This window comes from Argopecten irradians, chromosome 4, assembly GCF_041381155.1.
Source record: "Argopecten irradians isolate NY chromosome 4, Ai_NY, whole genome shotgun sequence".
Classification (NCBI taxonomy): domain Eukaryota; kingdom Metazoa; phylum Mollusca; class Bivalvia; order Pectinida; family Pectinidae; genus Argopecten; species Argopecten irradians.
The window spans coordinates 25,930,857-25,944,304 of NC_091137.1; the positions used below are offsets into that span (position 1 = coordinate 25,930,857).

At 35.6% G+C, this 13,448-nt stretch overlaps 1 protein-coding gene across 1 annotated transcript in view; it reads left to right on the forward strand.

The window, feature by feature from the left end:
• The first annotated feature begins 11,204 nt into the window (after positions 1-11,204).
• LOC138321107 (muscle M-line assembly protein unc-89-like) overlaps positions 11,205-13,448 on the forward strand; it is a 37,456-nt gene continuing 35,212 nt past the window's right edge. The window contains exon 1 of the mRNA XM_069264530.1: positions 11,205-11,309. Within this exon, the coding sequence (XP_069120631.1) occupies positions 11,255-11,309 (55 nt within the window). The 5' untranslated portion in view covers positions 11,205-11,254. The remainder of the gene's footprint in view (positions 11,310-13,448) is intronic.

The following is a 13,448-nucleotide window of genomic DNA, read 5'->3' on the forward strand; positions in this document are numbered from 1 at the left end:
TTCTACAATAATGTTCAATCGGTCGACAAACTCCCTTAAATAATAATTAACCGACAATATTTCAAACGTGTTCTTGAATTCTTCAAAATTGAAAAAAAGTATCATTTTCAGTCAAAGGTCACAAACATGTCTCTTTTTCATGCGATTCTTTCCAAAAAATGCCCTATTGTTTATAGGAAACAAAATGGAGATTTCATGTTTTTTATAATTTATTTTTTATTCATTTCTTTCAAAATATATTCACAACACAAAAATGTACAGAAAATACATGAAAGGCAATTATAATAGAAGTTACATTTGAGGAATTAAAATTTCATATTTTAATGAAAGTATTTACAAGTATATGTATCTTAACACAACAAAATACACAGATATATAACCACTCAAATAAAAGATCTATCAAGTGTTGTTTCTCTTCTTGCAAATGTAGTGACAAAGTAAACTAAAGGAGACAACTCTTGATAAAAAAACAATACACCAAAGACAAGACAGAAAAAAGAGGGGGGGAGTAAACCTAGGTTACAGATCTTTCCAGAATTTTTAAAATTTTACTGTTTATACATCTAACCAATTTCGTTATTCTACAAGTGTGGTTTACGCTTTAAATTACTGTTGGATATTATAATCTTGTGAGCTTTTAATTCAAATTTTGATATGATTTTTTAAAAGTGGCTGTTTAAATTGAATTCTTTTTCAAGACATTTACAGTTGTAAATGTATTGTTTTACTAGAAGCATTATCAAATTTTCAATATGAAAATTAGTACATGTACTATCTTGTTTGCCGAAAATAAAATCCTGTTTTTCAAATCTAAGACCTAACCAATTAGTAATTATAGAAATTCTTGTTTAATCAATTTTGATACATTTTTATAATATTTCATAATATATGAGTGATTGTTTCAAGATATGTTGTACAAAATGTACATATATTGTTGTTTGATTTACCAATTCTTAATAGAAATATCTTTGTACTTAGTATTTTAGGGTTTATTCGGAATTTAACAACTGAAGCTTGGAGCTAGTAGCAGCATTAAAAGGGTGCCTATGAATATTTCCCCATCCATCTCGGTCAATTTCAATTTGAATACAGTTTTCACGAAATTCTTCTAGACTATGAATGGATTTGTCTGTTTTTGAAATGTTATAGATAAACAGAACATCCTTTTCATACCATAAATTCTTGAAAATAACTTTTTGAATTCATTATTAAACCAAATAGGGTTTTCTAAAATATTTGTTTTGTAAATATTACTTGAACTTAAAGTCATACACCAAGCCTCTATAACATCTCTCTTGAATAAAGTTTTGGAATTTGTAGATTGTTTTTTTTTTAAGTGTTCAATTCCAATATTTGCTAATTTATGTTTGTCAAACAGAGATCTTAGAATAAAATTCCAGTTTCCTACTTTACAATAAATTCGTCTAATCCAAGATACTTTTAGAGCAGTTATAAAAGATTTTAATATTCATCATTACTTTATGATTCATTTATAAATGTAACTTTATTACAAGCTTTAAAATAATTTTTCAAAAAAAAAAAAATAACAAAAACAACATTTCTTGTTTACATTTCATTTAAATAATCACCCCAATGTCAAAAACAAATATTTTTGTGACCGAAATATGCAACGACTCCTATTTATTTACGAAACCAAAATGTATTGAATGGTTTTTGTTTGTATATTTTGTCAAAAATTTTCATACAGCACAACAATCGTCGAGTCAACAGTAATACCTATAGGTTACACCTGAGGCATACACACCTTGTAAAGCAATTTGGTTATATTTAAATATACATATGAAGTGATATAAAGTCATAAAAAATATCACTTGTTTAAAACACGGACATAAACCCTGTAGCCTCTTTCGTAGCCAATATGCTCAATGTAAATTTTTACAATTACGTCAATAAGGAGTAATTTCTTCCTTGCATACATATTTATATAAAGTTTATAGTTTATATGTTTACAGATAGGATACATTGTCAAGATAATAGATGTACGTCAAATATTGTTAACAATAGTCTGTGTTATTGTAATAATAAATTTAATCAGTGAAATGAGCTCGTTTTCTGTTACATAATTGAATGATGTATGAACTTTAAAAAAAAGTTTTTTTCCTACGGAGTAATATCTAAACAGCAGTTTTCTTCTATTTGTACTAATGACTTTATTTTCACATTGAAACAAATAATGGAATTCATCGCCTTACTCATTTTTTAGCACATAAATTGCATATTGGTTCAATTCTTGGTGTATTTTGCCTTCTGTCATATTCAATAGGAAAATAAACATAACATGTTCTAAACTTACAGTAAGCTACAGCCAGTTTAGGAGGAAGTTCAATAAGATATCTTAGAACAAGGTCGTGTTTATATATTATATAACTTGTTCCGTGCGGTGAATCATATACCTCTTGTCTCCAATTGTGTATGGATTTAGAGATATCATATACCACACCGGTAAACTTGGAGGAATTATACTACACCTGTACACTCAGAGGAAGTATATACTACACTGGTACACATAGAGTGAGTATATACCACACTGGCACACATAGATGGAGTATATACCACACTGGAACTTATAGAGGGAGTATATACCACACTGGTACACATAGAGGGAGTATATACTACACCTGTACACTCAGAGGAAGTATATACCACACTGGTACACATAGATGGAGTATATACTACACCTGTACACTCAGAGGAAGTATATACCACACTGGCACACATAGATGGAGTATATACCACACTGGAACACATAGAGTGAGTATATACCACACTTGTACACATAGAGAAAGTATATACCACACTGGAACATATAGAGGGAGTATATACCACACTGGTACACATAGAGGGAGTATATACACACCTGTACACTCAGAGGAAGTATATACCACACTGGCACACATAGATGGAGTATATACCACACTGGAACACATAGAGTGAGTATATACCACACTGGTACACATAGAGGGAGTATATAAACATCACTGGAACATATAGAGGGAGTATATACCACACTGGTACACATAGAGGGAGTATATACTACACCTGTACACTCAGAGGAAGTATATACCACACTGGTACACATAGATGGAGTATATACTACACCTGTACACTCAGAGGAAGTATATACCACACTGGTACACATAGAGGAAGTATATACCACACTGACACACATAGATGGAGTATATACCACACTGGAACATATAGAGGGAGTATATACCACACTGGTACACATAGAGGGAGTATATACTACACCTGTACACTCAGAGGAAGTATATACCGCACTGGAACATATATAGGGAGTATATACCACACTGGTACACATAGAGGGAATATATACTACACCTGTACACTCAGAGGAAGTATATACCACACTGGTACACATAGATGGAGTATATACTACACCTGTACACTCAGAGGAAGTATATACCACACTGGTACACATAGAGGAAGTATATACCACACTGACACACATAGATGGAGTATATACCACACTGGAACATATGGAGTGAGTATATACCACACTGGTACACATAGAGGGAGTATATACTACACCTGTACACTCAGAGGAAGTATATAACGCACTGGAACATATATAGGGAGTATATACCACACTGGTACACATAGAGGGAATATATACTACACCTGTACACTCAGAGGAAGTATATACCACACTGGTACACATAGAGGGAGTATATACCACACTGACACACATAGATGGAGTATATACCACACTGGAACATATAGAGGGAGTATATACCACACTGGTACACATAGAGGGAGTATATACTACACCTGTACACTCAGAGGAAGTATATACCACACCGGTACACATAGATAGAGTATATACTACACCTGTACACTCAGAGGAATTATATACCACACTGGTACACATAGAGGGAGTATATACCACACTGACACACATAGATGGAGTATATACCACACTGGAACATATAAAGGGAGTAACTACCACACAGGTACACATAGATGGAGTATATACTACATCTGTACACTCAGAGGAAGTATATACTACACTGGTACACATAGAGGGAGTATATACTACACCTGTACACTCAGAGGAAGTATATACCTCACTGGCACACATAGATGGAGTATATACTACACCTGTACACTCAGAGGAAGTATATACCACACTGGTACACATAGATGGAGTATATACTACACCTGTACACTCAGAGGAAGTATATACCACACTGGCACACATAGATGGAGTATATACCACACTGGAACACATAGAGTGAGTATATACCACACTTGTACACATAGAGAAAGTATATACCACACTGGAACATATAGAGGGAGTATATACCACACTGGTACACATAGAGGGAGTATATACACACCTGTACACTCAGAGGAAGTATATACCACACTGGCACACATAGATGGAGTATATACCACACTGGAACACATAGAGTGAGTATATACCACACTGGTACACATAGAGGGAGTATATAAACATCACTGGAACATATAGAGGGAGTATATACCACACTGGTACACATAGAGGGAGTATATACTACACCTGTACACTCAGAGGAAGTATATACCACACTGGTACACATAGATGGAGTATATACTACACCTGTACACTCAGAGGAAGTATATACCACACTGGTACACATAGAGGAAGTATATACCACACTGACACACATAGATGGAGTATATACCACACTGGAACATATAGAGGGAGTATATACCACACTGGTACACATAGAGGGAGTATATACTACACCTGTACACTCAGAGGAAGTATATACCGCACTGGAACATATATAGGGAGTATATACCACACTGGTACACATAGAGGGAATATATACTACACCTGTACACTCAGAGGAAGTATATACCACACTGGTACACATAGATGGAGTATATACTACACCTGTACACTCAGAGGAAGTATATACCACACTGGTACACATAGAGGAAGTATATACCACACTGACACACATAGATGGAGTATATACCACACTGGAACATATGGAGTGAGTATATACCACACTGGTACACATAGAGGGAGTATATACTACACCTGTACACTCAGAGGAAGTATATAACGCACTGGAACATATATAGGGAGTATATACCACACTGGTACACATAGAGGGAATATATACTACACCTGTACACTCAGAGGAAGTATATACCACACTGGTACACATAGAGGGAGTATATACCACACTGACACACATAGATGGAGTATATACCACACTGGAACATATAGAGGGAGTATATACCACACTGGTACACATAGAGGGAGTATATACTACACCTGTACACTCAGAGGAAGTATATACCACACCGGTACACATAGATAGAGTATATACTACACCTGTACACTCAGAGGAATTATATACCACACTGGTACACATAGAGGGAGTATATACCACACTGACACACATAGATGGAGTATATACCACACTGGAACATATAAAGGGAGTAACTACCACACAGGTACACATAGATGGAGTATATACTACATCTGTACACTCAGAGGAAGTATATACTACACTGGTACACATAGAGGGAGTATATACTACACCTGTACACTCAGAGGAAGTATATACCTCACTGGCACACATAGATGGAGTATATACTACACCTGTACACTCAGAGGAAGTATATACCTCACTGGCACACATAGATGGAGTATATACTACACCTGTACACTCAGAGGAAGTATATACCACACTGGTACACATAGATGGAGTATATACTACACCTGTACACTCAGAGGAAGTATATACCACACTGGTACACATAGATGGAGTATATACTACACCTGTACACTCAGAGGAAGTATATACCTCACTGGCACACATAGATGGAGTATATATACCACAATGGAACACATGAAAGAAGTATATACCACACCGGTACACATAGATGGAGTATATACCACACTAATACAGTAAGAGGAAGTTGAAGACAGAAAATGATGACACAGCCACATGGGGGTTTCGAGATCGTAAATATGATTTTTTTTACAAGGCCAGACAACTCTAATCACTCAATATATATCAAACAATTATAGCATTTTTATGAGATCAATACTTGTCTTTATTGACCAAAGAAAAATCATAATTAAGCATGCATCGACCAAATTCAAAATGCTACAATTGTTTTTAGTGCGAGTGTACTCGTACTATTATTTTCCTTGTCGTGTGTAGAGTCTGTGTACATCCGCTATGCGCAGATTCCATCTGCGCACGCGATACCGGGGGTCAGTGTCTAATAGCGTTTAATAGATGTCGCCATGATTTAGTGACACCAAACTTTCAAAAACATATATTAAGATATACTTGTCAGCGATAATCTATTGACATTACTCAGTGCTAAACGCATTTGTTCTGTGTAAACTTCAAACGGACAATTTTTAGTACCGGCCACATATTTAATTTATTTCACATTATCCTAGGTCCTAGGTGTACGTTGCACTATCGCTTAATAAACCCTGTGGCATTAGACCATATTTGCTTCTTATTAATATTTACAAAATTACACAGCTTTGCGTAAGAGAAACAGATTAAAAAACACATTATAAAATATCAGTCTGAGTGTCTGAGCTCTAGATCTAATGTACCCCAGAAAGGCGTTCAAGCGTGGCACAGGTAAGTCACCACGTACACAGAGACTGGACAGTGCTCTAGTGGACGACTATTTTGAACAGCGAAACAAGTTCATCGTATCAATATCAATATGATAATAAACACACTTTTATGTAACAAAGAACTTCAAAGTAATTTCACATTTAAACTTCTGATAAAGTAAAGGAAAGTATTGAGTACAATACACCAAGGGTGTAAACCATCTCCTTGCAATAGTCCCAAGGATAAAGTGCTACGTACACCTGTTGCAGAGGATGATTTCATAGCGGAAATTAAGGTTAGGAAGTATTTAGCGAGCACTTAATGTCTAACAGACATATTTCTAGTTGTTATTTGAATTTGTTTTTCTTTACAAGTAATAAATAAAAAGACATGCAATGCTCTAGTGTGTACATCTTCATTTGTATATCAGGATATATTACCAGAAATTGAATGAGTAAATATCAAAATGATCATACCAATGATACGATGATCAAAATACAGTTCCCTATTAATCCTGATCTCCAGATACATGTATAGTTGAGGATGGCGAATGCATCATCATACTGCAGTTTTCATAGTTCTCAATGTCCGATAAACGATGTGTATCGCGTATTACTGACTAAATAAAAGCATTTACGTGTATCATAATTACATCTTTATATTTGTAGCTCCGACGTTGTTTAAAATGTTTCATTTCTCATCAAGACTACCGGCAAAGAGGCAAACCCGTCCGTCTATCATTTGCTGTGTTTGCCGAAATGTTTTACCAACAAAATCGTTATCTAATTAGAAACGCTTAATTTATGAGTCCTACTAAAGACCTGAATGGACCTGAACGGGACCTGAAGGAGGACCTGAACGGGGTGTTAGAGTATTAAATGCATATATATATGCAATATCTCTTTATTTTATGCTAGAATATATATTAATACACATCTTGATGTCTTTTTTGTGAAAAAAAATTTTTAAGACTTAATTATAAAGCTCGACAAAAAGGTCGCTTACCGTACCGATAATATGGTGGACCTGAACGGACCTGAAGGACGACCTGAACGGGGTTTTAGAGTATTAATTCGTGTATGGAAGCAATATATCTTTGTTTTATGCAATATTATTCACTAATAAACTATATTAATGCTATTTATGCGAAAAAAAATATGAACACTTATTTTCAAAGCTTGTAGAAAAGGGTCGCTTACTGTATAGTTAATGCCGATATGGTGGACCTGAAGACAACATGAACTGAATGGACATGAGTGATGTTTTCAGTAATTTCTCATTTTTTTAGTAAGGATGTCAAACTGAATTAATATATGTATATACACATGCATGTATACAGTTATGTATCATGCATGTATACAGATATATATCAATGTCAAGGTGATTGACTCTTGTTAGCTAATAGCAAGTAATGCTAACCTAATATTGATTTATAGTCAAAAAATAAAATATGATAGGACACAGAGTGAATTAAATCATTTATTTATTAGAATATATAAGCATTATCGGTGGTGGCTAAATCTTGTATACCGTGCTGCGCCCGTGCCGCGCCCGCGCCGGGGACCCGCGCCGGAGCTGTGGTTATTTTCACTTTCACTTTATTAACCGTGTCCACTGGCGCGGGCCTCGCCGATCTCATTTGTTTACCCGAGCCCGCGCTAAGGGCAGACAACTCTATTGACATTATATACACTAAGCTACATGTAGCTATATATGCGTACAAATTCGTGTATTGCCAAACAGTAACAATATTAAATCGTTTCATTGCTTATTTGAATTTGTTGTAATTTATAACCACATTTTAAAATATGAATTACATTAGTTGCATACATATATATGTGATTATGTATATATATTATATATATCTTTTATTCATGTGTTACATATATACATGAATATTAACCACATTTTTAAAATATACATCTTATAAAATGTTGAATTACATATATAGTATGCATACATATATATGTATGTAACCCCAGCTTCTTTAATCCGCATAATTAATTGAACGAACAAAGAAATCTACACCTAATACAACTATTGTTTCTCCAGTTAGTCGGCTCCCACCTCTCCTCTCCATGACATTTTAGACATCGGTACCCCCAAAAAACCAAAGCCTAGATCTAGATTATCCTTAAATTGTAGATTGTCAAAAATTATGGAAGAAAAAGAAGACGTCACAAAAGAGGTAAGTATAAAACAGTCAGAGGAAAATGCCTTAAATGATGTAAGTATGAAACAGACAGATGGCCTCGAAAACGTACTTATTGAAAAGTCAGAAGAAAACACATGTGCTGATAACCAAGTAAGTAATAGTGAGTGTATTACAATCAGTAGTCCCAAGGTAAAACCAAATAGAAAGAGACTATCGCTACCCAAAAAACACAAACTAAAGGTAAGTGGTATTTTAGATGATCTCTCATATGATAGGCCGTCAAACATTAAACCAGTAGAAACAAAACTTGAGCGCGGGGTAAACAAATGACACTTGGCAACCTGAAATCGGCGATTTATTAAGTTTCGAGTCATCTCATGTAACGTAACTTACACGGAATGATAAAATATAACTCAAAGAAGATATGCACAAGAAAGTGTTTTAATGTAGACTGTCGTTAAGGAGAAAAGTGAAAATAACCACAGCTCCGGCGCGGGTCCCCGGCGCGGGCGCGGCACGGGATACTAGATTTAGTCCCCACCTAATTTATCATTGTTATAATGCATGTCGCATTCAAACGCTTTAATGACTTCGACGCTTTGATGCAATCCCTAGGTTGCAGTGAGATTTTGATTAAGCAAATGTTGACATTCAAAATGTCAAATGTATATGTCCTAAAATTGGTGAATTCAATCTAGAGAATTATATGGAGACTTCACATTTGCATAAAGAAATTCCCCAAAATGGGTTCGAGATCAATGGTTTAGAGGATATCCGAATGTGCGTCTAAGATGGAAAAACTCAATACTGTTGCAGCAGAAATTGATAGCCGGGGTACGAGGTAAGATTGCTCAAAAGTTTAATGATATACCTATGTCGAAATAGGCTCAGTTCCGCTATCACGGCAGTGATGCTTGGTTTTAAACTGTGTTCAAGAAAAAAAAATCTCCTAGAGGGGGTGTAATTTTGGGTTGAAAATCCCAATTTTTTGCATTTTTTTCAAAAAAAAACAAATTTGGTTACCATGGTTTTTACAGGCTCACAACACCACAAAAAAGCAGACCTGTCCAAAAATGAACTCTGCATAACAATTGCAAATGTTGTGTAGATTAAATATATATATACTTTGATATAGATGTCATTTAAGGTTAAAAAGCTGTGTGTATATAATTAAAGCCTGCACTTAATTTTGCTGAATTTTTCAAATCTACTGTACACTGCCACTCTATCTATTTATAGACAGATCGGTCAATCAACTGTTTTCAATAAATTTTATGAGTCGATCATTGTTTTATAGAGGGTCACGTGGGGTACCGACGTCCAATGAGATTGGCGGAAAACCCAATAAAAATAATAAGAATATTTATGAAAAGATATATATTTCTGAATGTAGAGAAGATATTATGTCCATTTTTCTCCTTTTTCCTGATGGTTAAGTGTTAAAAAATACTGTTGTTTATGAACATACGATATTTCGAATCAGCGCATGCGTAACAAGGACAAACAAGTCGAATCACTCAATATATGTGAAGATTTATGAAGTCTCTGAATGTAGAGGACATATTCATAATGAAAAGTATTATTCTCATCACCAAATTTGTGTGGACAAAATGAAACCACACATATTACAGGTAGACTATCTGTCCCATTTTCTGATTTTCATGCTGATATATGAGATGATATGAAAATCTTTTTTATGATATCTTATTTCTTAAGATACCTGAAGCCTGCGATGCGGTGCGAGGTGTGTTTTGGGAGACTGCGGTAAGTTCGTGTTGTGTCTTCTTGTATAGGGGAACTGCTGCCTTTTTTTAGTGCTATATCACTGACGCATGCCGCCGAAGACGCCAAGCAACACACCCACCCGGTCACATTATACTGACAACGGTCGAACCAGTCGTACCACTCCCTGTATGCTGAGCGCTAAGCAGGAGCAGAGACTACCACTTTTGTAGATTTTGGTGTGTCTCGGCCAGGGGACAGAACCCAGAGCCTACATCACAGGGGCGAGTGTTCAACAGAAGGCCAAAAGTGAGGCAGTGACAAAGGAGATGTTAGGGAAAAGAAAAAAGATTAAAATCCCATTTAGTCGCCTTTTCCGATCATGCAATAGGGCAGTAGGTCACTCTAACGCCCTACGTGCAGGGCAACACATGCGGAGAAGTACACACTGGTATGTTTGTTTGTAGAGGTTATCTATTGATTAACAAATCACACATTGTGTCATTTAAATGTCTATACAGACAATTGTTTTATAAATACAATGGAACCGATACTAACTTGCTCGCATTGAGTTTCTTTATCACAGAATCTCGTCAATGGAATCATAACTAGAAAGACAGACTGGATTCGTCAGTTGAATAAACTGCATTTACCCGTAACTACTGCGTCGCACGTTTTATATTTACATATACTTCCTGATTTACATATACTTCCTGATTTTAGTTAGACACATCACAACCTACGGAAAATGTCGTCCATATTCTTTAAAACAGTTTACATTGGAATCATCACATTGCAAACGGGTATGTATTTGAATTAACTCCGTCTAGTTGAGGGGTTTTGTTGATTTTTTCCCTTCTTTGTGATATTGGTTTTTTTTTTGTTTTTTTTTTGTATTTATGTATCTTTGAATGTGAGGCCGCCCTTACAATACCCTAGCTCCTCAAATGCCGTTCAGCCTACAAAATCAACCAGATAAACTTAATGAAATAGTAAGTTTTATATTAGTATCAAGTATGACGCAATGATGGGACAGCTAGGCAACCAATATATGGGTTTGGCTTTCAAAGAACGTTATAGCAAAATTCTACTTTTGTCAGGATATTTTCAAATGTTGAAGTAAGCGATACAAATTATATTTATGTTAACAGATAAATGCTGTTCTTAAATGATGATTCAAGCCAACTATGGATTTTTTTGGTTAACCTTCCTTTAACTCCCCGTCCCTGCAGGTAGGGTGTAATAATTGTACATCATTGCATACAAAAAGGCGACTAAAATGAGGATCTTATCTTTTCTCTTTTTCACAACGTCTCCCTTGATACTACCTACTTTTTGTAGACTATTGGCCTTCAGATGAGCGCTTGCCCCTGTGAGGGAGGTTCTGTGTTCTGTCCCCTGGCCGATACGCACAAAAGTCTATAAAAGTGATACGGCTTCTGCTTAGCGCTCAGCAGTAAAGGAGTGGGACGATTGGATGATTGCAATGATGTACACTATACGAGAATCCTACGGAAGGGGATGTGTCGCCTGCATAGCATCACAAAAATAGTTATTTACAGTTGGAAGATATTGATAATAATTTGGTGAAGTTATCAAGTCGAGTAACTCTTGTAAATATTGAAAGATTTGACCAGTATCGAACCACTTCGAGATCTCCTTAATATAAAGCAACATACCAAATTTGATTGAAATCGGACAATAAATACTATAGTTATCGAGCGGAAACCATTGATATATCTGTTAACGCTCGTCGCACTTCACACTCGTTAGATACCACATAAACGAGAGGTCGTCCTTAAATGAATGGGACTGTTAATATAATAAATCAAACTTAACTTTCTTGGTACAGTTGTAGCAGATATTAAACTTAAAATTCATACTATTAAAGGAGATAGTTTGAAAAGATGATTGCAAAATATCTCAAACGATATTAGTTTTATTATACGCCACTTGTTTCCAGTGTCCCTTCAGACATTAAATGAGAGAACAGTTCGACACACGGCATGCTTTGGAACGGGTGATCACGCACTGATTAATGCGAACTGCTCCTCTATGGAGAATATCTACCCGATTCAGCTACAGGTTGGTGCTAAGCCAAGTACAAGCGGCTGTCCACTAGAAACGGAAGCTAATGAAACAGATACTGTGGTCCAGCGGTGCTGTGTCCCAGCCACGAATCAGGACTGTATAGCCTCGTATTTTACCTACGCCCCTTCTATAGCTTCCAGCTACTTCGACACTTGTGTTGGTAGAATGGCTTGCTTAACACGCCAAGCAGCTCGGATTGACTTATTGGGCATTACCACGTGTAATCTTACGGCGTATCCATCAATGACACATTATATATACATCGACTATTACTGTGTGCCAGGTAAGTAATACATTGTGTATAATATATCGTTTGGGTGATGTAATCCTATGAAAACCAGGCGATTCAAACGATAAACCGTTTGATATTTTATTAAGGAAGATTTTGATGTTGCACGATCCCTAAATCAAAGCAAGCATACAATTTACTCCCAGCCCTTTGCAAGTCTACTTGCGAACAATGAAATACCCGGTGCTTTCTTTACAAAATTATAAAGTTATTAAATGATAAAGATAAAGTATTCATATTGTCGTTTATCTGGCGTGAATCGTGCAAGAGTCAATTATTTCATGAACTTACATGTACATATTCAAACAATATTAATTTGTAATGCATATTTAACCAAACCAAACCTGCATAGTAAAGCCTCAGTATAGCCAGAATTGTATTGACTAACATTATGTTTCTTACAGTACAGACAATAATAAGACGCATTATTAATTCCACTTTCCTAAATCATATCGTATAGTATTTATCTCTTGTACCTGCTACCCCATTGCATGATATCGTAAAAAGTCGAATTGTATTCGCTTGCTCGAAGAATCACATGAATTTGAAGTTCGTTTTCATA